The 26,398-nt window shown below is 48.2% G+C and overlaps 1 protein-coding gene across 1 annotated transcript; it reads left to right on the forward strand.

Moving 5' to 3' along the window:
* The first annotated feature begins 24,703 nt into the window (after positions 1–24,703).
* Positions 24,704–25,631, forward strand: LOC132206200 (epidermal differentiation-specific protein-like). The gene has a single exon (XM_059639444.1). The coding sequence runs from the start codon at positions 24,800–24,802 to the stop codon at positions 25,331–25,333; it is 534 nt and encodes a 177-aa protein (XP_059495427.1). The 5' UTR covers positions 24,704–24,799; the 3' UTR covers positions 25,334–25,631.
* The last annotated feature ends 767 nt before the right edge of the window (positions 25,632–26,398 follow it).

The raw sequence follows: 26,398 nt of genomic DNA on the forward strand, positions 1-26,398 counted from the left end.
TTGGCATTGATCTTTAACTTGTCATTGTCTACAGGAATAGTGCCAGATGACTGGAGGATAGCAAATGTGGTTCCCCTGTTCAAGAAGGGGAGTAGAGACAACCCTGGTAATTATAGACCAGTGAGCCTTACCTCAGTTATTGGTAAAGTGTTGGAAAAGGTTATAAGGGATAGGATTTATAATCATCTAGAAAAGAATAAGTTGATTAGGGATAGTCAGCACGGTTTTGTGAAGGGTAGGTCATGCCTCACAAACCTTATTGAGTTCTTTGAGAAGGCGACCAAACAGATAGATGAGAGTAAACCGGTTGATGTGGTGTACATGGATTTCAGCAAGGCGTTCGATAAGGTTCCCCACAGTAGGCTATTGTACAAGATGCGGAGGAATGGGATTGTGGGAAATATAGCAGTTTGGATCGGAAATTGGCTTGCTGAAAGAAGACAGAGGGTGGTAGTTGATGGGAAATGTTCATCCTGGAGACCAGGTACTAGTGGTGTACCGCAAGGGTCTGTGTTGGGTCCAGTGCTGTTTGTCATTTTTATAAATGACCTGGATGAGGGCGTAGAAGGATGGGTTAGTAAATTTGCAGACGACACTAAGGTCGGTGGAGTTGTGGAAAGTGACAAAGGATGCTGTAGGTTGCAGAGAGACATAGATAAGCTGCAGAGCTGGGCTGAGAGGTGGCAAATGGAGTTTAATGCGGACAAGTGTGAGGTGATGCACTTTGGTAGGAGTAACCGGAATGCACAGTACAGGGCTAATGGTAAGATTCTTGGTAGTGTAGATGAGCAGAGAGATCTCGGTGTCCGTGTACACAGATCCTTGAAAGTTGCCACCCAGATTGACAGGGCTGTTAAGTAGGCATACAGTGTTTTAGCTTTTATTGATAGAGGGATCGAGTTCCGGAACCAAGAGGTTATGGTGAAGCTGTACAAAACTCTGGTGCGGCCGCACTTGGAGTATTGTGTACAGTTCTGGTCACCGCATTATAATAAGGATGTGGAAGCTTTTGAAAGGGTGCAGAGGAGATTTACTCAGATGTTGCCTGGTGTGGAGGGAAGGTCTTACGAGGAAAGGTTGAGGGACTTGAGGCTGCTTTCATTAGAGAGAAGAAGGTTGAGAGGTGACTCAATTGAAACATATAAAATAATCAGAGGGTTAGATAGGGTGGATAGGGACAGCCTTTTTCCTAGGATGGTGACGGCGAGCACAAGGGGGCATAGCTTTAAATTGAGGGGGTGAAAGATATAGGACAGATGTCAGAGGTAGTTTCTTTCCTCAGAGAGTAGTAAGGGAATGGAACGCTTTGCCTGCAACGGTAGTAGATTTGCCAACTTTAGGTACATTTAAGTCATCAATGGACAAACACATGGACGTACATGGAATAGTGTAGGTTAGATGGGCTTGAGATTGGTATGACAGGTCGGCACAACATCGAGGGCTGAAGGGTCTGTACTGTGCTGTAACGTTCTATGTTCTATGTTCAAGCAGCTATGTCCTTTAGGACCCGACCACCTCAAACAGTCATACTGCGGCCGAGCTACCCATTGTTGTGGTGATTGAAATCTCCCATCCAGATTATATATTGTGCCTGTGCCATCCTCAGTGCCTCCTCGAAGTGTTGTTCACCATGGAGGAGTACGGATTCATCAGCTGAGGGAACCAGTATGTGGTAATCAGCAGGAGCGTTCCCTGCTCATGTTTAGTATGAAGCCACGAGACTTCATGTAAACTGGAGTCAATGTTGAGTACGCCCAAAATAATTCCCTCCCGACTGTATCCCGCTGTGCTCCCCACTCTGCTGGGTCTCTGCTGCCGTTGGGACAGAACATTTCCAGGGATGGAGATGGTGTTGTCTGGGACATGGACTGTAATGTACGATTCTGTGAGTGTGACTGTATCAAGCTGTTGCTGGGCTAGTCTGTGAGGCAGCTCTCCCAGTTTTGGCACTAACCCCCAGGAATTAGTTAATGCAACTTTGCAGAGTTGGCACGGCGCGTTTGTACTTTTTTCATTTCTGGTGCCAAGCTCGATGCCGTGTGATCTGCCCGGTTTCATTTCTTTGAGGCTTTGTAGTGATTGGTATAACCGAATGGTTTTCAAGGTCATATAAGAGGGCAATTGAAAGACAACCACATTTCTGTGGGACTGGAGTCACGTGTAGGCCAGAACAGGTAACGCATGGTGGATTTCCTTCCCTGAAGGGCATCGCCCAGAACGGTGTAGATTGGAATCCATGGGGAAAGTCTACGAGGAATTGCAAACTTTGTAGCAACTGGGTGCGTGAACTTTTAAAATTAGTTTGTGTTCAAATGATATTTAGGAAGTGGGATATATTCTTTGGTTTTTGATGATGGTGAATGATAACTTTCCTGCTGATTCAGCAGGTCCATATGGAACATCAAACATAGAACAAAGAACAAGGAACATGGAACAGAACAGCACAGTACAGGCCCTTCGGCCCACAATGTTGTGCTGACCTAGTAACCTAACAAGGTCAATCTAACCTGCATACCCTACATTTTACGTTCCTCCGTCTGCCGTATCTGAGTCCACTCCCACTGAGGGCAGTACATTCCACACGCCCACCACGTATGGACAGTGCCAGATGAACAATGTATCATTGCACAACTCAAACTGATGGAAACATGTGCATCAATGTGAGGAAATGTTGTGAAGATGAGGATTTCTGCAGAGCGGTAAATACCTTCTGACAGTGCAGCACTCCCTCAGCACTGACCCTCTGACAGTGCCCGCTCCCTTAGCACTGACCCTCCGACAGAGCGGCACTCCCTCAGTACTGACCCTCCGACAGTGTGGCGCTCCCTCAGCACTGATCCTTCGACACTGCGGCACTCCCTCAGCACTGACCCTCTGACAGTGTGACCCTCCCTCAGCACTGACGCTCTGACAGTGCCCAGTCCCTCAGCACTGACCCACCGACAGTGACCGCTCTCTCAGAACTGACCCTCTGACAGTGCGGCACTCCCTCAGCACTGACCCTCCAACAGTGCGGCACTCCCTCAGCACTGACACTCCGACAGTGCGACACTCCCTCAGCACTGACCCTCTGACAGCGCGGCACTCCCTCAGCACTGACCCTCCGACAGTGCGGCACTCCCTCAGCACTGACCCTCCCACGGTGCCCGCTCCCTCAGCACTGACCCTCCGACAGTGCGGCACTCCCTCAGCACTGACCCTCCGACAGCGCGGCACTCCCTCAGCACTGACCCTCCGACAGTGCAGCACTCCCTCAGTACTGACCCTCGGACAGCGCGGCACTCCCTTAGTACTGACCATCCGACAGTGCAGCCCACCCTCAGCACTGACCCTCCGACAGCGCGGCACTCCCTCAGCACTGCCCCTCCGACAGCGCGGCACTCCCTCAGCACTGATCCTCCGACAGTGCGGCACTCCCTCAGCACTGACCCTCCGACAGTGCAGCACTCCCTCAGCACTGACCCTCCCACAGTCCCCGCTCCCTCAGCACTGACCCTCTGACAGTGCCCACTCCCTCAGCACTGACCCTCCGACAGCGCGGCACTCCCTCAGTACTGACCCTCTGACAGTGTGACACTCCCTCAGCACTGACCCTCTGCAGTGCCCACTCCCTCAGCACTGACCCTCCGACAGTGACCGCTGTCTCAGTACTGACCCTCCGACATTGCCCACTCCCTCAGCACTGACTCTCTGACAGTGCCCACTCCCTCAGCACTGACCCTCCGACAGTGCGGTGCTCCCTCAGCACTGACCCTCTGACAGTGCAGAACTGTCTCAGCACTGACTCTCCGATAGTGCAATCCTTTGTCAGCACTGACCCTCCGACTCTGTGGCTCTTCCGCAGTGCTGACAATCTGACACTGCGGGCCTCCATCAGTACTGGCCTGCCAAATTTCTCCATTCCCACAGAGACTGTCTCACCTCCCAGCACAGAATCAGTGCCCCCCCCACCACACAGAGGCTGTCTTCCTCCACACACAGAAACAGGCCATTACATACACACAGATGGTTCTCCTTCCCACACACTGATAGACCCCCTCCACACACAGACAGTTGCCCTTACAACACAGACCGTGGCCCTCTACAGAGAGAAAGAAAGTTCTCCACATCAGGACAGTATTACAGTTGCAGAAAGGACGTTTGGGGACTCGTCAACGGAGGTAGTATGTGCAGAGGTTAGAAACAGGAAAGGAGAGGTCACCCTGTTGGGAGTTTTCTATAGGCCTCTGAATAGTTCCAGAGATGTAGAGGAAAGGATAGCAAAGATGATTCTCGATAGGAATGAGAGAGACAGGGTAGCTGTCATGGGCGACTTGAACTTTCCAAATATTGACTGGGAACACTATAGTTCGAGTACTATAGATGGGTCAGTTTTTGTCCAGTGTGTGCAGGAGGACTTCCTGACACAGTATGTAGACAGGCCAACTAGGCGTGAAGCCACATTAGATTTGGCACTGGGTAATGAGCCCGGCCAGGTCTTAGATTTGGAAGTAGGTGAGCACTTTGGTGATAGCGATCACAATTCTATTATGTTTACTTGATTGATGGAAAGGGATAGGTGTATACAACTGGGCAAGAGTTATAGCTGGGGGAAAGGCAATTACATAGAACATAGAACATAGAACAGTACAGCACAGAACAGGCCCTTCAGCCCAGGATGTTGTGCCGACCATTGATCCTCATGTATGCACCCTCAAATTTCTGTGACCATATGCATGTCCAGCAGTGTCTTAAATGACCCCAATGACCTTGCTTCCACAACTGCTGCTGGCAACGCATTCCATGCTCTCACAACTCTCTGTGTAAAGAACCCGCCTCTGACATCCCCTCTATACAATTACGATGAGATTAGGTAAGATTTAGGGAGCATAGGATGGGGAAGGAAACTGCAGGGGATGAGCACATTTGAAATGTGGAGCTTATTCAAGGAAAAGCTCCTGTGTGTCCTAGATAAGTATGTGCCTGTCAGGCAGGGAGGAAGCTGTAGAGAGCGGGAGCCTTGGTTTACGAAAGAGGTGGAACCTTTGATAAAGAGGAAGAAGAAGGCTTATGTTAAGATGAGATGTGAAGGTTCAGTTAGGGTGCTTGAGGGCTACGACGTAGCCAGGAAAGACCTAAAGAGAGAGCTCAGAAGACCCAGGAGGAGACATGAGAAATTGTTGGCGGATAGGATCAGGGTAAACCCTAAGGCTTTTTATAGGTATTTAAGGAATAAAAGAATGATGAAAGTAAGATTAGGGCCAATCAAGGATAGTGGTGGGAAGCTGTGTGTGGAGTCAGAGGAGATAGGGGAAGAACTAAATGAATATTTTTCAACAGTATTCACTCTAGAAAACGACAATGTTGTCGAGGAGAATACGGAGATACAGGCTACTAGACTAGGTGGGATTGAGGTTCACACGGAAGAGGTATTAGAAATCCTACAGAGTGTGAAATTAGATAAGTCCCCTGGGCTGGATGGGATTGATCCTAGGATCCTCTGGGAAGCCAGGGAGGAGATTGCCGAGCCTTTGGCATTGATCTTTAACTTGTCATTGTCTACAGGAATAGTGCCAGATGACTGGAGGATAGCAAATGTGGTTCCCCTGTTCAAGAAGGGGAATAGAGACAACCCTGGTAATTATAGACCAGTCAGCCTTACCTCAGTTGTTGGTAAAGTGTTGGAAAAGGTTATAAGGGATAGGATTTATAATCATCTAGAAAAGAATAAGTTGATTAGGGATAGTCAACACGGTTTTGTGAAGGGTAGGTCATGCCTCACAAACCTTATTGAGTTCTTTGAGAAGGTGACCAAACAGGTAGATGAGAGTAAACCGGTTGATGTGGTGTATATGGATTTCAGCAAGGCATTTGATAAGGTTCCCCACAGTAGGCTATTGTACAAGATGCGGAGGAATGGGATTGTGGGAGATATAGCAGTTTGGATCGGAAATTGGCTTGCTGAAAGAAGACAGAGGGTGGTAGTTGACGGGAAATGTTCATCCTGGAGACCAGTTACTAGTGGTGTACCACAAGGGTCAGTGTTGGGTCCACTGCTGTTTGTCATTTTTATAAATGACCTGGATGAGGGCATAGAAGGATGGGTTAGTAAATTTTCAGACGACACCCTGGTCGGTGGAGTTGTGGGTAGTGACGAAGGATGCTGTAGGTTACAGAGAGACATAGATAAGCTGCAGAGCTGGGCTGAGAGGTGGCAATTGGAGTTTAATGCAGACAAGTGTGAGGTGATGCACTTTGGTCGGAGTAACCAGAATGCACAGTACAGGGCTAATGGTAAGATTCTTGGTAGTGTAGATGAGCAGAGAGATCTCGGTGTCCATGTACACAGATCCTTGAAAGTTGCCACCCAGATTGACAGGGCTGTTAAGTAGGCATACAGTGTTTTAGCTTTTATTGATAGAGGGATCGAGTTCCGGAACCAAGAGGTTATGGTGAAGCTGTACAAAACTCTGGTGCGGCCGCACTTGGAGTATTGTGTACAGTTCTGGTCACCGCATTATAAGAAGGATGTGGAAGCTTTTGAAAGGGTGCAGTGGAGATTTACTCGGATGTTGCCTTGGTATGGAGGGAAGGTCTTACGAGAAAAGGTTGAGGGACTTGAGGCTGTTTTCGTCAGAGAGAAGAAGGTTGAGAGGTGACTTAATTGAAACATATAAAATAATCAGAGGGTTAGATAGGGTGGATAGGGACAGCCTTTTTCCTAGGACAGCGAGCACAAGGGGGCATAGCTTTAAATTGAGGGGGTGAAAGATATAGGACAGATTCAGAGGTAGTTTCTTTCCTCAGAGAGTAGTAAAGGAATGGAACGCTTTGCCTGCAACGGTAGTAGATTTGCCAACTTTAGGTACATTTAAGTCATCAATGGACAAACACATGGACGTACATGGAATAGTGTAGGTTAGATGGGCTTGAGATTGGTATGACAGGTCGGCACAACATCGAGGGCTGAAGGGTCTGTACTGTGCTGTAACGTTCTATGTTCTATGTTCAAGCAGCTATGTCCTTTAGGACCCGACCACCTCAAACAGTCATACTGCGGCCGAGCTACCCATTGTTGTGGTGATTGAAATCTCCCATCCAGATTATATATTGTGCCTGTGCCATCCTCAGTGCCTCCTCGAAGTGTTGTTCACCATGGAGGAGTACGGATTCATCAGCTGAGGGAACCAGTATGTGGTAATCAGCAGGAGCGTTCCCTGCTCATGTTTAGTATGAAGCCACGAGACTTCATGTAAACTGGAGTCAATGTTGAGTACGCCCAAAATAATTCCCTCCCGACTGTATCCTGCTGTGCTCCCCACTCTGCTGGGTCTCTGCTGCCGTTGGGACAGAACATTTCCAGGGATGGAGATGGTGGTGTCTGGGACATGGACTGTAATGTACGATTCTGTGAGTGTGACTGTATCAAGCTGTTGCTGGGCTAGTCTGTGAGGCAGCTCTCCCAGTTTTGGCACTAACCCCCAGGAATTAGTTAATGCAACTTTGCAGAGTTGGCACGGCGCGTTTGTACTTTTTTCATTTCTGGTGCCGAGCTCGATGCCGTGTGATCTGCCCGGTTTCATTTCTTTGAGGCTTTGTAGTGATTGATATAACCGAATGGTTTTCAAGGTCATATAAGAGGGCAATTGAAAGACAACCACATTTCTGTGGGACTGGAGTCACGTGTTGGCCAGACCAGGTAACGCATGGTGGATTTCCTTCCCTGAAGGGCATCGCCCAGAACGGTGTAGATTGGAATCCATGGGGAAAGTCTACGAGGAATTGCAAACTTTGTAGCAACTGGGTGCGTGAACTTTTAAAATTAGTTTGTGTTCAAATGATATTTAGGAAGTGGGATATATTCTTTGGTTTTTGATGATGGTGAATGATAACTTTCCTGCTGATTCAGCAGGTCCATATGGAACATCAAACATAGAACAAAGAACAAGGAACATGGAACAGAACAGCACAGTACAGGCCCTTCGGCCCACAATGTTGTGCTGACCTAGTAACCTAACAAGGTCAATCTAACCTGCATACCCTACATTTTACGTTCCTCCGTCTGCCGTATCTGAGTCCACTCCCACTGAGGGCAGTACATTCCACACGCCCACCACGTATGGACAGTGCCAGATGAACAATGTATCATTGCACAACTCAAACTGATGGAAACATGTGCATCAATGTGAGGAAATGTTGTGAAGATGAGGATTTCTGCAGAGCGGTAAATACCTTCTGACAGTGCAGCACTCCCTCAGCACTGATCCTCCGACAGTGCGGCACTCCCTCAGTACTGACCCTCCGACAGTGCCCGCTCCCTTAGCACTGACCCTCCGACAGAGCGGCACTCCCTCAGTACTGACCCTCCGACAGTGTGGCACTCCCTCAGCACTGACCCTCTGACAGTGCGGCACTCCCTCAGCACTGACCCTCTGACAGTGTGGCGCTCCCTCAGCACTGACCCTCTGACAGTGCGGCACTCCCTCAGCACTGACCCTCCGGCAGTGCGGCGCTCCCTCAGTACTGACCCTCCGGCAGTGCGGCGCTCCCTCAGCACTGACCCTCCGACAGTGCGGTGCTCCTTCAGCACCTGTCCTCTGACAGTGCGGCAGCCTGACAGTATTGACTCTGTGACAGTGTGGCATCCCCTCACTACTGTGCATATTACAGCTTATCAGCCCCTCAGCACTAACCATCCGACAGTGTGGCAGTCCCTCATCATTTTCCCTGCCACAGTGTGGCCCTTTCTCAGTACTGACCCTCTGACATTGCAGCGCTCTCTCAGTGTTGACCCTCTGACAGTGTGGCACTCCCTCAGCTTTGACCCTCCTGCAGTGCAGACCTGTCTCAGCACTGACCCTCCGACAGTCCCTCAGTACTGACCTGCCAACTGACCCCATTCCCACAGGTACGGTCTCCGTCCTCACACAGAGACCGTACCCCCCCCCCAACACAGAGACAGGCAATTGCTGACACACAGCCTCTCTCTCACACAGACAGTGTCCTCCGCAGACAGAAAGAAAGCCCTCCTCATGGAGCAGCTACGTTCTTTAGGACCCGACCACCTCGATCAGTTGTACAGCTGCTGAGCTACTCTTAGTGTTGGACTTTAAAATCTCCCACCCAGAGTACATCTTGTGCTCTTGTTATCCCCACTGCTTCCTTTAAGTCTTGTTCAACATGGAGGAGTACTGATTCATCAGCTGAGGGTGGACGGTATGTGATAATCAGCAGGAGGGTGTCGTGCTCATGTTTAACATGAAACCATGAGACTTTGCGTAATCTGGAATCAATGTTGAGGACTCCCAAAACAGCTCTCTTTCCACTGTATCCCACTGTGCTGCCCCCTTCTGCTGGGTCTGTCCTGCCGGTGGGAGGTTTGGAGATGGTGGTGTCTGGGACATTTCCATGAGTATAACTATGTCAGGCTGATGCTGGACTAGTCTGTGAGACAGCTGTCCCAGTTTTGGCGCAATCTCACAGGAATTAGTAACGATGACTTTGCAGGGTCGACAGGGTGTGCTTATGCTTTTGTGTTTTTTGGTGCCCAGCTCGATGCCATGTGATCTGTCTGGTTTCATTTGATTGTTGGTATTTTATTGATTGGTATACAGAATGGTTTGCAAGGCCAGTTCAGAGGGCAATTGAGAGTCAACCACATTTCTGTGGGATTGGAGTCACGTGTAATCCAGGCTCGGTGAAGATGGTGCATTTCCTTCCCTGAAGGGCATCACTCAGACAGGTGTTGACTGGAGGCTGTGGGAAAGGTTTATGAGAATATACAAGCTTTGCAGTAATTGGGTCCATGAATTTTTAAAGATAGTTTTTGTTCAAAATGATATTTAGGGCGTGGGATATAGGTTTTGGTTTTTGGTGATTGTGAACGATAAAATCCTGCTGATTTTCAGGTCCGCATGAACAATGAGAGATGAACAGTCCAACAGTGAGCAATACAAACTGACAGGAACATGTGCATGAATGTAAGGAAATGGTGGGACGACAAGAAATTCTGCAGAGCAGTCACACCTTCTGACAATGCGGCAATCTCAGAGTTAACCCCCCGACAGTGCCATCGTACCGCAGCACCGTCCCCCCGACAGTGCCATCGTACCGCAGCACCGTCCCCCCGACAGTGCCATCGTACCGCAGCACCGTCCCCCCGACAGTGCCATCGTACCGCAGCACCGTCCCCCCGACAGTGCCATCGTACCGCAGCACCGTCCCCCCGACAGTGCCATCGTACCGCAGCACCGTCCCCCCGACAGTGCCATCGTACCGCAGCACCGTCCCCCCGACAGTGCGGCATAACACACACACACACACACACTACACACACATATAAACATGCACACACACGCAGAAACACACACTCGCAGGCAAACACACTAACATTCACATACAGACACACACACACAGAAACACACACAGACAGACAAACTCACACACACTATCAGACTCACTCACTGTCACAATCACACACACACTCTCTCTCTCACACACACGCGCACACACACACACACACACACACACACATTGTGGGCTGCAATGGTGATGAGTGTAGACTTCAAATTGGCACCATCACACTCCCATCACCAAAAACCAACCCCCAATCAAACGGTCACCAAATATCAACCACCCCCAACAAACTGTCATCAAGTACCAAACCCTTCCACCAAACCATCACCAAATGCACTCTCACTCTCATATTAAACATCTCACTGTAACTGTCTCTGATCCACTTTGTAGTACTGACATCCCACTGTGTGTGATATATCCCTCACTCTCATATTAAACACCTGGCTGTAACTGGCTGTGAGACAGTCTGTAATATTGATATCGCTCACTGAGGTATACACTTCACTCTTATATTAAACACCTGGCAGTAAATTTCTCAAAAACACACTGCCAACACGATATCACACTCTCTGATATACCCCACATTCCCATATTAACTGCCTCACTATAACTGTCTTTCAAACTCTCTGTAATCATTGATACCATGCACTCTAATGTGGCCCTCACTCCCAGAATAAACATCTCACTTTAACTCTCTCTGATACACACTGTAATCACTGATATAGTGTTATATATTGTCACTCTCACCTTAAATATCTAACTGTAGCTGACTCCCGTACAGTCTGTAACACTGATATCCCACTCTAAAATATACAACTCATTCTCATATTAAAAGCTTCACTGAAACAGTCTCTGATATAACTTGTAATCACTAATATCCCATACTATGATACACTACTCACTCTCATATTAAACACCTCACTGTAACTGTCTTTGATTCACGAGGGGGGAAGCAATAGTCAGGTGATATTATCGCTAGAATGCTAACCCAGAGACCCAGGTAAGGTTCTGTGGACCCGGGTTCAAATCCTGCCACAGCAGATGGTGCAAATTGAATTCAATAAAATATCTGGTATTAAGAATCTAATAGAACATTACAGTACAGCACAGGCCCTTCGGCCCTCAATGTTGTACCTACCTGTCATATGGATCTCAAGCCCAACTAACCTATACTATTCCATGTACGTCCATATGCTTATCCAATGACGACTTAAATGTACCTAAAGTTGGTGAATCTACTACCGTTGCAGGCAAAGCATTTCGTTGTCCTACTACTCTCTGAGCAAAGAAACTACCTCTGACATCTGTCCTATATCTTTCACCCCTCAATTTAAAGCTATGCCCCCTCGGGCTCGCCGTCACCATCCTAGGAAAAAGGCTCTCCCTATCCACCCTATCTAACCCTCTGATTATTTTATATGTTTCAATTAAGTCACCTCTCAACCTTCTTCTCTCTAATGAAAACAGCCTCAAGTCCCTCAGCCTTTCCTCGTAAGACCTTCCCTCCATACCAGGCAACATCCGAGTAAATCTCCTCTGCACCCTTTCCAAAGCTTCCACATCCTTCTTATAATGCGGTGACCAGAATTGTACGCAATACTCCAAGTGCGGCCGCACCAGAGTTTTGTACAGCTTCACCATAACCTCTTGGTTCCAGAACTCGATCCCTCTATTAATAAAAGCTAAAACACTGTCTGCTTTCTTAACAGCCCTGTCAACCTGGGTGGCAACTTTCAAGGATCTGTGTACATGGACACCGAGATCTCTCTGCTCATCTACACCACTAAGAATCTTACCATTAGCCCTGTACTTTGCCTTCCGGTTACTCCTACCAAAGTGCATCACCTCACACTTGTCCGCATTAAACTCCGTTTGCCACCTCTCAGCCCAGCTCTGCAGCTTATCTATGTCTCTCTGCAACCTACAGCATCCTTCATCACTATCCACAACTCCACCGACCTTAGTGTCATCTGCAAATTTACTAACCCATCCTTCTACGCCCTCATCCAGGTCATTTATAAAAATGACAAACAGCACTGGACCCAACTCCGACCCTTGCGGTACACCACTAGTAACTGGTCTCCAGTATGAACATTTCCCATCAACTACCACCCTCTGTCTTCTTTCAGCAAGCCAATTTCTGATCCAAACTGCTATATCTCCCACAATCCCATTCCTCCACATTTTGTACAATAGCCTATTGTGGGGAACCTTATCGAACGCCTTGCTGAAATCCATATACACCACATCAACCGGTTTACTCTCATCTACCTGTTTGGTCACCTTCTCAAAGAACTCAATAAGGTTTGTGAGGCACGACCTTCCCTTCACAAAACCGTGCTGACTATCCCTAATCAATTTATTCTTTTCTCGATGATTATAAATCTCATGTCTTATAACCTTTTCCAACACTTTACCAACAACTGAGGTAAGGCTCACTGGTCTATAATTACCAGGGTTGTCTGTACTCCCCTTCTTGAACAGGGGAACCACATTTGCTATCCTCCAGTCATCTGGCACTATTCCTGTAGACAATGACGAGTTAAAGATCAATGCCAAAGGCTCGGCAATCTCCTCCCTGGCTTCCCAGAGGATCCTAGGATAAATCCCATCTGGCCCAGGGGACTTATCTATCTTCAGCCTCTGAAGAATTTCTAATACCTCTTCCTTGTGATGACCATAAACCAACTGTCAATCATCAGGAAAAATGTATCTGGGTCACTAATGTCCTATAGGGAAGGAAACTACCATCCTTACCTGGTCTGGCCTACATTTGACTCGGGATCCTTAATATAATGGTTGACTCTCAAACTGTCCTCTTGCCAATTAGGGATGGGCAATAAATGCTGCCTGGTCAGTGTTGCCCTCATCCCATGAATGAATAAAGAATAAAAACATTCTGAAATCACTGATATCCCGCACTCTGATGTAGTCCTCACTCTCATATTTAGCACTTCACTGTAAGGGTCTCTGAAACACTCTGTAATCACTGATGCCCCACACAGAGGTATATATCTCACTGTCATATTAAACGCCTCATTGTAACTGTCTCTGATACACTCTGTAATCCTGCAATCCTGTCCCCTGGGGCTGCGGGAAATGGGATTATCGCCGAGTGTATTCAAGTGAAAGGCAGAGAGATATGAAAGGGTGGGAGTTGGAGAGAAAGGGAGAATATGGCGTTGGGAGAGAGGGTCAGCAATGATCATAGTGAAAGGGGGAGAAGGCTCAATGGGCTGAATGGTCTCCTCCTGTTTCTAGTTTCTTTTTGCTCTGTGCAACTGCCTAGCCTGGTTAATGCCATCAAAATGAACCATTCCCCAGAGTCTGAGAGACCAACAATCCTCTGAAGATTGTCCTCTCCAGATCCTGAACACAGATTGAAAGGACACAGATGTGTGTCTGGGCTCTGAGGTCGAAGTTCCTACCTGACAGCTGAGTCTCCTTGAGTGGGGAGTCCAACAGCAAACAGTGTTAGCTAGTGAAACATAGAGAGACTGTAACAAAAGAATGTCTCATCAATTCACTTCATTCAGTCAGCACTAGGTCATTCACTGGGTTAGTCACTGAGAACTGGGAGGTCAGTGGATCAGTCACTTTGGACTGGGAGGTCAGTGGGTCAGTAACTGGGCATTGCATTTGTCAATGGACACCGGGTGGTCAGTGGGTCAGTCACTGGGCATTGGGAGGTCTGTGGGACAGTCATTGAGCACTGGATTAAGTACTGGGCACTGGGAGGTCAGTGAGCCAGTCACTGGGTGCTATGTCATGAACTGGGCACTGGGTCAGTCACTGGGCATGGGCTAGATACTGGGCATTGGGTCAGTACTGGACACTGGGAGGACTGTGGGCCAGTCACTGGTCCCTGGGTCAGGTACTGGACACTGGTAGGACTGTGGGTCAGTCACTGGGCACTGGATCAGCCAGTGGGCACTGAGTCAATCACTGGGCACTGGGAGGTCAGTGGTCCAGTCATTGGGCACTGGGTCAGTCACTGGGCACTGGCTAAGGTACTGGGCACTGAGAGGTCACTAGACACTGGGGGCTCTCAGGTCAGACCGCAACAGGAGGAGGCCATTACTGACTGGACCAGTACTTATTGCCCATCACTGATTACCAAGGGGCAGTGCAGAGTGAACCCTATCACTGTGGACCTGGAGTCACATGTAGACCATGCCAGGCAAAGAGGGAAAACTGCTCCTTTGAAGGACATTTGTGTGAACCAATGGGTTTTTACAACAATCGGCTGTGGTTATGTGGTAGTGTCTGTATCTCAGAGCCAGGAGGCCCTCATTGCTTGGATTCTAAATACCTGAGAATGGGGAAAATGGGGTCTAATGATTTCCAGGTGGGGGGGGGGGCGGATGAGGGGATGGGGTGGGTCAGGAAGCTTTATTGCTTTTCCTGAGAATTACCCTCAATCCCCCAAGACCAAACTGAGTTACCCCATGACCCTGTTAGGTGTGGGGATTTGGTGTTCAGGTGGAGAGGCTGGAGTGGCACAGGGCACAGTGTTTGTGGGGGTTGGGGGTGCTGGTGCTCAGGCAGTGTGACTGGTCTGTCACAGGGCACAGTGTTTGTGGGGAGGTGCTGGTGTCCAGGCAGTGTGACTGGACTGGCATACGGCACAGTGTTTGTCGGGGTGCTGGTGTTCAGGCAGTGTGACTGGACTGGCACAGGGCACAGTGTTTAGGGAGGGGGAGCCTGAGATGTCTGCCTCCTGGGTCAGAGATTACCCATGACCCTTCATGCTCCCTGACACATCAGCTCCTCACTCATAACCTCATTCACAATTTCAAACATAACCACACTCCTGCTTGCATCGGGAGATCTCTGCAGAGGGAGGGACAGCGAGGGTGTGGGGATTATAAGAAAACAGTGTGATTGAGTTTATATTGTATCGCAGTTAAGTTTGTTTCTGCTGCTGATAGTATTGTCTGACAGAGTATGAGCCACATACAAACTGACATTTTCCCAGCCACCATCAGTTCTGAGGAAGGGTCACCAGATCCGAAACATTAACTCTGTTGTCTCCTTCACAGATGCTGCCAGGCCTGCGGAACCTTTCCAGAAACTTCTGTTTTTGTTCCTGAATTTGTTCCTGAACGGCAGTTCTTTCAGTTTTTACTTGACAGTGTTGAAGATCTTATCTAAGCACTTACACAACCTACCACAAACCAAACCGACCCGATGTTACAAAGGTTCAACTCAAGTGACTTAATGTTAGAATGTCGTGTTGAAATTCACTTATTGTGGTGCTTAAGTTTGAAAAGAAAATGTAATTAGATAAGTTGTCAGCGACTTAATGTTTAAAATTGTGAGCCGAGCTTAGAATCAGCGCAGTTACACACTTATTCTCAGCAACCAGATTGTAATTTAATAGAAATCCTCACATTTTTAACTATTGATGGCTTTTATTCTAATAAGAAAGGAAGAGTCTCCAACAGAAGGAGAGGTGGAGAGAGAGGGAGGGAAGGAAGGTGGAAAGAGAGGGAAGAGCAGAGAGTGAGAGAGGGAAGGAGAGGTGGAGAGACAGAAGGAGAGAGGGAAGGTGGAGGAAGAGGGTGACAGAGAGAGGGGGAAGGGTGGAGAAAGGGAGAGGAAGGGGAAGATAGAGTAAATGGGTGAGAGAGAGGGAGAGGTGTGACAGAGAGATTGAGAGAGAGAGAGAGAGGGATAGTTGAGGGGGGAGACAGTGAGAGCAGAAAATTGGAAACACGGAGTGTGACACAATAAAATGGAGAGAGAGTGTGAGAGATAGGGACAGTCAGAGGCAGAGGGAGAAACAGACGGAGAGATAGGAACACACAGAGAGAGAGAGTGAGAGAGAGAGAGAGACTTGGAAAAAGACAGAGTATGAGAAATCGGGATAGAGGAAGAGAGAGTGTGTTAGAGATAGAATCAGAGAGAGCGAGAGACAGAAAGGGGAAGAGAGAGAGGGAGAAGCAAAATGTGAGAGATAGAGGCACAGACAGAGAGAGAAGAGAGATGATGAGAGATAGGGACAGAGAGAGAGAAAAAGGGAGACAGAGTGCAGAGAAATGAAATAGAGACGGACAGAGATAATGTAAGAGCTAGTGACAGAGACAGACAGAGTGTGAGAAACAAGGACAGAGAGAGAGAGAGAGAGAAAGAGAATGTGAGAGATAGGGACAGAGAGAAATGATGTGGAGGGGCTGGGTTGGACTGGGGTGTTGGACTGTCTATAAATTGTGTGCTTTTTGAACAAAATAGAATGCATCAGCAAATAAATTTCACCCCATAGATTTACATGTGTTCTGTGTGTGTGGTGTGTGTGTGTGTGTGTGTGTGTGTGTGTGTGTGTGTTGTGTGTGTGTGTGTGGGATATGGAGAGTGGGGGTGTAGTGAGTGTGTCTCTCTCTCTCTCTCTCTCTCACACACACACACACACACACACACACACACACACACACACACAGTACACATCTACACACGCTCACTCCCTCTTCCCTTCCCTCCACATGCAATATTTGCATCAGAACAATTTGTTACACATAGACACAGTTAGTGAACCATACCTCATCAGATACAACAAATGCTGGAGATCACAGCGCGTCAGACAGCATCCATGGAGACAGAGCAAGCTAACGTTTCAACTCAAGATGATTCTTCATCAGAGCTGAAGTGAAGTGTGGAGCGGACAGCATTTTCACTACAGTTAGAGTAGGGTGTTGGTGGGGGCAGTGGGTGTAGGTAGCTGGTGGATAAAAGATGTTACAATGTAGATTAATTGATCAGAATGTGAGAATGGCCAGACTGGAAAGGGCAGACACTGGGATTGGGGGGAGGAGAGACATAGAAAACATAGAACATAGAACAGTACAGCACAGAACAGGCCCTTCAGCCCACAATATTGTGCCGACCATTGATCCTCATGTATGCACCCTCAAATTTCTGTGACCATATGCATGTCCAGCAGTCTCTTAAATGTCCCCAATGACCTTGCTTCCACAACTGCTGCTGGCAACGCATTCCATGTTCTCACAACTCTGTGTAAAGAACTCACCTCTGACATCCCCTCTATACTTTCCTCTAACTAGCTTAAAACTATGACCCCTCGTGTTAACCATTTCTGCCCTGGGAAATAGTCTCTGGCTATCAACTCTATCTATGCCTCTCATTAACTTGTATACCTCAATTAGGTCTCCTCTCCGCCTCCTTTTCTCCAATGAAAAAAGTCCGAGCTCAGTCAACCTCTCTTCATAAGATAAGCCCTCCAGTCCGGGCAGCGTCCTGGTAAACCTCCTCTGAACTCTCTCCAAAGCATCCACATCTTTCCTATAATAGGGTGACCAGAACTGGACGCAGTATTCCAAGTGCGGTCTAACCAAAGTTTTATAGAGCTGCAACAAGATCTCACGACTCTTAAACTCAATCCCCCTGCTAATGAAAGCCAAAACACCATATGCTTTCTTAACAACCCTGTCCACTTGGGTGGCCATTTTAAGGGATCTATGTATCTGCGCACCAAGATCCCTCTGTTCCTCCACACTGCCAAGAATCCTATCCTTAATCTTGTACTCAGCTTTCAAATTCGACCTTCCAAAATGCATCACCTCGCATTTTCCAGGTTGAACTCCATCTGCCACCTCTTAGCCCATCTCTGCATCCTGTCAATGTCCCGCTGCAGCCTACAACAGCCCTCTATACTGTCAACGACACCTCCGACCTTTGTGTCGTCTGCAAACTTGCTGACCCATCCTTCAATCCCCTCATCCAAGTCATTAATAAAAATTACAAACAGTAGAGGCCCAAGGACAGAGCCCTGTGGAACCCCACTCACCACTGACTTCCAGGCAGAATATTTTCCTCCTACTACCACTCGCTGTCTTCTGTTGGCCAGCCAATTCTGTATCCAGACAGCTAAGTTCCCCTGTATCCCATTCCTCCTGATCTTCTGAATGAGCCTACCATGGGGAACCTTATCAAATGCCTTGCTGAAGTCCATATACACCACATCCACAGGTCGACCCTCATCAACTTTTCTAGTCACATCCTCAAAGAACTCGATAGGGTTTGTGAGGCATGACTTGCCCCTCACAAAGCCGTGTTGACTGTATTTGATCAAGCCATGCTCTTCCAGATGGTCATAAATCCTATCCCTCAGAATCCTTTCTAACACCTTGCAGACGACAGGCGTGAGACTTACTGGTCTGTAATTGCCGGGGATTTCCCTATTTCCTTTCTTGAAGAGAGGAATTACATTTGCCTCTCTCCAGTCCTCAGGTACGACTCCAGTGGAGAGCGAGGATGCAAAGATCTTTGCAAGTGGCAAAGCAATTGCATTTCTCATTTCCCAAAGCAGCCGAGGACAAATCTGGTCCGGGCCTGGCGACTTGTCAATCTTAATGCTTGATTAAATTTTCAGCACATTAGCTTCCACTATCTCTATCCATTCCAGCATGCACACCTGCTCTTCAAAGGTTTCATTCACTACAAAGTTCGTTTCTTTCGTAAAGACAGAAGCAAACAACTCATTTAGGGCTTCCCCTACCTCCTCAGTCTCCACACACAAGTTCCCTATGCTATCCCTGATCGGCCCTACTCTTTCTTTGACCATTCTCTTATTCCTCACGTAAGTGTAAAATGCCTTTGTGTTCTCCCTAATCCGTTCTGCCAAGCCTTTCTCGTGCCCCCTCCTGGCTCTCCTCAGACCATTTTTGAGCTCCTTCCGTGCCTGCCTGTAATCTTCTAGAGCTGAGCTTGACCCTAGCTTCCTCCACCTTATGTAAGCTACCTTCTTCCTTTTGACGAGAAGCTCCACCGCTCTCGTCATCCAAGGTTCCTTTATCTTACCCCTTCTTGCCTGTCTCAGAGGGACATATTTACTCATCACTTGCAACAACTGTTCCTTAAACAGTCTCCACGTGTCTATAGTGCCTTTACCATGGAACAATTGCTCCCAGTCCATGCTTCCTAACTCATGTCTAATCGCATCATAGTTTCCTCTTCCCCAATTAAATATCCTCCCATTTTGCCTAATCCTCTCCTTCTCCATAGCTATGTAAGCTAGGCAGGACATGATGACAAGCTAAAAGAAAGGGATGAAATGGTTCACAGTTTGAAGGTGTTGAGTGCAATATTAAGTCTGGAAAGCTGTAAGGTGCCCAGTCTGAAGATGAGATGCTGTCCCTCCAGTTTGCACTGTGATTGACTGGAACACTGCTGTATGCTGAGGACAGAAACATGGACATGTGAGCAGGACGCTGTGTGGAAATGACCAGCTACAGGAAGGTCTGGGTCATTCTTGCACACAGGCCAGGGCTGTTCTGTAAATTTGCCCCCCCTGAACTTCCTGTAGCTGGTCATTTTCACACAGCATCATGCTCACATGTCCATGTGTCTGCCCTCGGCATACTGCAGTGTTCCAGTCAATCACAGCGCAGACTGGAGGAACAGCATCTCATCTTCAGGGGTGAGAGACAGAGAGTAAGAGCCAGAGAGAGATAGAGTGAGAGCGAAAGAGAGAACGAGGGAGTATGCGTGTGTATGTGAGACAGAGAGTGAGAGAGAGTGTGTGTTTGTGTGGGGTGTGTGTCTGGGGGAGATAGAATGTGTGTGTTTATGTGGGAGAGGTGCACTCACTCATGCATTCAACCCGATACACACACATTCTCTCTCCCCCTCCCTACACTCACTACCCTCACCAACTGCCCCCAAACTGCAGCATAAATGATGTTTGTGGGTGGGGGGCTGGTGCTCAATGTGACTGGACTGGCATACGGCACAGTGTTTGTTGGGGGGGCATGTTGCTGGTGTCCAGGCAGTGTGAATGGTCTGGTACAGGGCACAGTGTTTGTTTGGGGTGTGGTGGTCAGGCAGTGTGACTGGACTGGAATACGGCACAGTGTTTGTTGGGGGGGTGTGTTGCTGGTGTCCAGGCAGTGTGACTGGACTGGCATACGGCACAGTGTTTGTCGGGGTGCTGGTGTTCAGGCAGTGCGACTGGACTGGCACAGGGCACAGTGTTTAGGGAGGGGGAGCCTGAGATGTCTGCCTCCTGGGTCAGAGATTACCCATGACCCTTCATGCTCCCTGACACATCAGCTCCTCACTCATAACCTCATTCACAATTTCAAACATAACCACACTCCTGCTTGCATCGGGAGATCTCTGCAGAGGGAGGGACAGCGAGGGTGTGGGGATTATAAGAAAACAGTGTGATTGAGTTTATATTGTATCGCAGTTAAGTTTGTTTCTGCTGCTGATAGTATTGTCTGACAGAGTATGAGCCACATACAAACTGACATTTTCCCAGCCACCATCAGTTCTGAGGAAGGGTCACCAGATCCGAAACATTAACTCTGTTGTCTCCTTCACAGATGCTGCCAGGCCTGCGGAACCTTTCCAGAAACTTCTGTTTTTGTTCCTGAATTTGTTCCTGAACGGCAGTTCTTTCAGTTTTTACTTGACAGTGTTGAAGATCTTATCTAAGCACTTACACAACCTACCACAAACCAAACTGACCCGATGTTACAAAGGTTCAACTCAAGTGACTTAATGTTAGAATGTCGTGTTGAAATTCACTTATTGTGGTGCTTAAGTTTGAAAAGAAAATGTAATTAGATAAGATGTCAGCGACTTAATGTTTAAAATTGTGAGCCGAGCTTAGAATCAGCGCAGTTACACACTTATTCTCAGCAACCAGATTGTAATTTAATAGAAATCCTCACATTTTTAACTATTGATGGCTTTTATTCTAATAAGAAAGGAAGAGTCTCCAACAGAAGGAGAGGTGGAGAGAGAGGGAGGGAAGGAAGGTGGAAAGAGAGGGAAGAGCAGAGAGTGAGAGAGGGAAGGAGAGGTGGAGAGACAGAAGGAGGGAGGGAAGGTGGAGGAAGAGGGTGACAGAGAGAGGGGGAAGGGTGGAGAAAGGGAGAGGAAGGGGAAGATAGAGTAAATGGGTGAGAGAGAGGGAGAGGTGTGACAGAGAGATTGAGAGAGAGAGAGAGAGAGGGATGGTTGAGGGGGGAGACAGTGAGAGCAGAAAATTGGAAACACGGAGTGTGACACAATAAAATGGAGAGAGAGTGTGAGAGATAGGGACAGTCAGAGGCAGAGGGAGAAACAGACGGAGAGATAGGAACACACACACACACACACACACACAGAGAGAGACTTGGAAAAAGACAGAGTATGAGAAATCGGGATAGAGGAAGAGAGAGTGTGTTAGAGATAGAATCAGAGAGAGCGAGAGACAGAAAGGGGAGGAGAGAGAGAGGGAGAAGCAAAATGTGAGAGATAGAGGCACAGACAGAGAGAGAAGAGAAGATGAGAGATAGGGACAGAGAGAGAGAAAAAGGGAGACAGAGTGCAGAGAAATGAAATAGAGACGGACAGAGATAATGTAAGAGCTAGTGACAGAGACAGACAGAGTGTGAGAAACAAGGACAGAGAGAGAGAGAGAGAGAGAGAGAGAGAAAGAGAATGTGAGAGATAGGGACAGAGAGAAATGATGTGGAGGGGCTGGGTTGGACTGGGGTGTTGGACTGTCTATAAATTGTGTGCTTTTTGAACAAAATAGAATGCATCAGCAAATAAATTTCACCCCATAGATTTACATGTGTTCTTGTTCATATATATGTGTGTGTGTGTATATGTGTGTGTGTGTGTGTGTGTGTGTGTGTGTTGTGTGTGTGAGAGAGGGATATGGAGAGCGGGGGTGTAGTGAGTATGTCTCTCTCTCTCTCTCTCTCTCACACACACACACACACACACACACACACACACACACACACACACACACACACACCGTACACATCTACACACGCTCACTCCCTCTTCCCTTCCCTCCACATGCAATATTTGCATCAGAACAATTTGTTACACATAGACACAGTTAGTGAACCATACCTCATCAGATACAACAAATGCTGGAGATCACAGCGCGTCAGACAGCATCCATGGAGACAGAGCAAGCTAACGTTTCAACTCAAGATGATTCTTCATCAGAGCTGAAGTGAAGTGTGGAGCGGACAGCATTTTTACTACAGTTCGGGGGCAGTTGGTGAGGGTAGTGAGTGTAGGGAGAGGGAGAGTCACAGTCTCATCTTCAGGGGTGAGAGGTAGAGAGTGACAGACAAGGAGAGGTAGAGTTTGAGTGAGAGAGAGAAAGCATGGGAGTACGCGCGTGTGTGTATGTGAGAGATAGAGAGAGAGCAAGAGTGAGAGAGAGAGAGAGTGTGTGTGTGTGTGTGTGTGTGTGTGTGTGTGTGTGTGGGGTGGGGGGGGGGGTGGTGAGAGAGAGAGACAGAGAGAGCGCCAGTCCAGTCACACTGCGTGAACACCAGCCCCCTGACAAACACTGTGCCCTGTGACAGACCAGTCACACTGCGTGAACACCAGCCCCCTGACAAACACTGTGCCCTGTGACAGACCAGTCACACTGCGTGAACACCAGCCCCCTGACAAACACTGTGCCCTGTGCCAGTCCAGTCACACTGCCTGAACACCAGCCCCCTGACAAACACTGTGCCCTATGTCAGACCAGTCACACTGCGTGAACACCAGCACCTCCCCACAAACACTGTGCCCTGTGTCAGTCCAGTCACGCTGCCTGAACACCAGCAACACCGCCCCCCCCCCCAACAAACAGCAGTTTGGGGGCAGTTGGTGAGGGTAGTGAGTGTAGGGAGGGGGAGAGAGAAAGTGTATGTTTGGGGTTGAATGCATGAGTGAGTGCGCCTCTCCCACATAAACACACACATTCTCTCTCCTCCAGACACAACCCGCCCCCCCCCCCCACACACACACAAGCACACAGTCTCTCTCACTCTCGCTCTCACTCTCTCTCACACATACACACACATGCATACTCTCTCGTTCTCTCTCTCGCTCTCACTCTATCTCTCTCTGTCTTTAACTCTCTGTCTCTCACCCCTGAAAATGAGATGCTGTTCCTCCAGTCTGCGCTGTGATTGACTGGAACACTGCAGTATGCCGAGGGCAGACACATGGACATGTGAGAATGATGCTGTGTGAAAATACCAGCTACAGGAAGTTCAGGGGGGGCAAATTTACAGAACAGCCCTGGCCTGTGTGCAAGAATGACCCAGGCCTTCCTGTAGCTGGTCATTTCCACACAGCGTCCTGCTCACATGTCCATGTATCTGTCCTCAGCATACAGCAGTGTTCCAGTCAATCACAGTGCAAACTGGAGGGACAGCATCTCATCTTCAGACTGGGCACCTTACAGCTTTCCAGACTTAATATTGCACTCAACACCTTCAAACTGTGAACCATTTCATCCCTTTCTTTTAGCTTGTGATCATGTCCTGTCTCTCCTCCCCCCAATCCCAGTGTCTGCCCTTTCCAGTCTGGCCATTCTCACATTCTGACCAATTAATCTACATTGTAGCATCTTTTATCCACCAGCTACCTACACCCACTGCCCCCACCAACACCCTACTCTAACTGTAGTGAAAATGCTGTCCGCTCCACACTTCACTTCAGCTCTGATGAAGAATCATCTTGAGTTGAAACGTAGCTTGCTCTCTCTCCATGGATGCTGTCTGACGCGCTGTGATCTCCAGCATTTTTTGTTTTCAGCACAGATTCCAGTGTCTGCAGTTTTTGCTCCAACATTCCTGTGTCATGTTAGTACGTGAAACAAACTAACATTGGGAATTTGTAAGATCGAACAAAGGCATCTCTTACATTTACATGTGTTTGAGATACTGAGAGGGTGCAAAAACTGAACATATCCCCATTTATCTTCAGCAGAAAGACCTCAGACAGTGATCTTTCCCCACTGCACTTTGACTGCAGCTGTCCCAAACATTCATGCTTCCTTCACGAACAAAAACAAAGTTGCTGGAATAGCTCAGCAAGTCTGGCAACATCCGCGAAGGAAAACAGAGTTAACGTTTCGAGTCCAATGCGTTTTTTCCTTCACAGGCGCTGCCAGACCTGCTGAGCTTCTCCAGCAACTTTGTTTTTATTCCTGATTTACAGCATCTGCAGTTCTTTCGGTTTTAAATTAGTGTTTCCTTCAGCAAGTAATCCTAGACCTGGGAATGTGCCATTCTGCAAAACTTATTTGGGGTCAATTCCCCGCTCTGGAAGACCAGCAGGCTTCGGGCAAACCATAGAGTGTCTTTCCCGAACTGATGGTCCTCCAGGCGCAGCCGGTGTTTGTCTCACTGCGTGTTCTGGGGAACAGACTGTAGCGCATATGGTCCTGTGTCATGGAGCTGATCGGGACAGACTTTGAGAGTAACCACAGCGTAAAGCACTGTCTTCCTGTTCCTCAGCGATTCTGTTTTCTGAGAATCAGCAATGGGAACCGTTCCAATTGTTGGAGGAGGTGAATGATACTGAGGTCCCATCCTCCTGGCCACAGCTGCTGAGCTGTCAGGGATCAAACACAGATATAAAGGCTGCCCCTCTCAGGCACAGAAAAGATTATCCTCCCTCCTAGACTCTCCAGTAAATCACGACAGCGATGAGTGAGATTATTCTGTTTGATCATGAAGGCTGTACGGGAAAGAGGGAAGATTTCTCCTGCGACACCCCGGACCTTGGAGTGAAGTTCTTCAGTGGGGTAGCTCGCTCCCTGAAGGTGAAGGGGAACCACTGGGTGGCTTACACTGGCAAGAACTACTCCGGCGAGCGCAAGATATTTGGGGAAGGAGAACACCTGAAGCTGGGGCCATTTGACCAGAAGATCGGCTCCCTTAAGCTGCTCAACACAGACCTGAGTTATCCCAGCATCGATTTGTTTGAACACATTGACTTCAAGGGGGAATCGCGCAACGTGGACGAGAGGATCGATAACCTGAGGACAGGGGGCTTCAATAATCTGATCTCATCTCACATCGTCAAGGCTGGAGTCTGGATCCTTTACGATGGGATGAACTGTCAGGGGAAACACATGATTGCGTTGGAGGGGGAAAGAGTGGCAAATTACTGTCCTCTTGGCTGGAACGACAAAGTCTCTTCCCTGCGCCCCTTGCTGACCTCCGACAAGGAGGTGTGAGACTGACAGCTCCAGAGGAGGGCTGGGGTGGGGGGTGTGCATGGGGGATTTTAATAGCCTCCCTTGCTTCCAACCATCCCCCCCATCCCATCAAACCCTCAGCTGTGCGGGTCAGTCTTTTGCTAAAATCCCTGAAGCTGCTTTGGAAAACTCCGGAAGAATGACAGCTTGGCCGCTGCAACGTGGAATGAGACCCTTTGGCCCCTCCTGAAACCTCCTGCTGTCCCCATTCTTGATCTGCTCACCTCGTTTTGCTCTGCCTGTTTAGCGATGAAATAAAATTGATGTTTGCAAAGTCGTCCCTTGTGGTTCGTCCTGACTCATTTCTCAATTCTTTGCGATGTCTAATGAGCGGGAAGTGGTCTGTTTTAAGGTTTTGGTTATGAAGATGTTTGTCTCAGTGGGAAGACTGTAATATGTCAATGCTGTGGTTTCTTTTGGATAGAGACGGGGTGACAGGTGTGTGGAAGTTTGTGAGAATATAAACAGCTTGTGAGCGCTAGAGTGTTTTTTTAAAGAGTTTGAACAATAAGAGCAGCTGAGCAGGTGTGGTCAAGCTCTCAAAAAGCTCTTATTGAAACAATATCAAATGCTCAGAGAGTCAGTACTCACCGGATGGGCTGAACAGCCACCATCGCAACGCAATAACACTGCAATACTGTGATTCGGTGTATCCCTCGCTCTCCCCCAAATCACTGACATTCCTGCTTTAAGTAGGATAAGCCTCATCCCTGGAAGACAATCTGATTAAATCTCATTCTGGGAAAACTACACTCCCACCTGGCCTTAGATTAGATTAGATTCCCTACAGAGTGGAAACAGGCCCTTCAGCCCAACAAGCCCCTCGGGGTATCCCACCCAGACCCATCCCCCTATAACCCACATACGCCTGAACACAACAGGCAATTTAGCATGGCCAATGGGAGGAAACCAGAGCACAGAGGAAACCCCCACAGACACAGAGAATGTGCAAACTCCACACAGACAGTCGCCCAAGTCTGGGATCAAACCCAGGTCCCTGACACTGTGAGACTACCTTGACCCATGTCTCCCACATTTCCTGCA

Source organism: Stegostoma tigrinum, chromosome 34 (assembly GCF_030684315.1).
Source record: "Stegostoma tigrinum isolate sSteTig4 chromosome 34, sSteTig4.hap1, whole genome shotgun sequence".
NCBI lineage: Eukaryota > Metazoa > Chordata > Chondrichthyes > Orectolobiformes > Stegostomatidae > Stegostoma > Stegostoma tigrinum.

Bases quoted from the DNA above. Each gene is read 5' to 3' on its own strand.
- LOC132206200 (XM_059639444.1), top strand. From the start codon at position 24,800: ATGAGTGAGATTATTCTGTTTGATCATGAAGGCTGTACGGGAAAGAGG.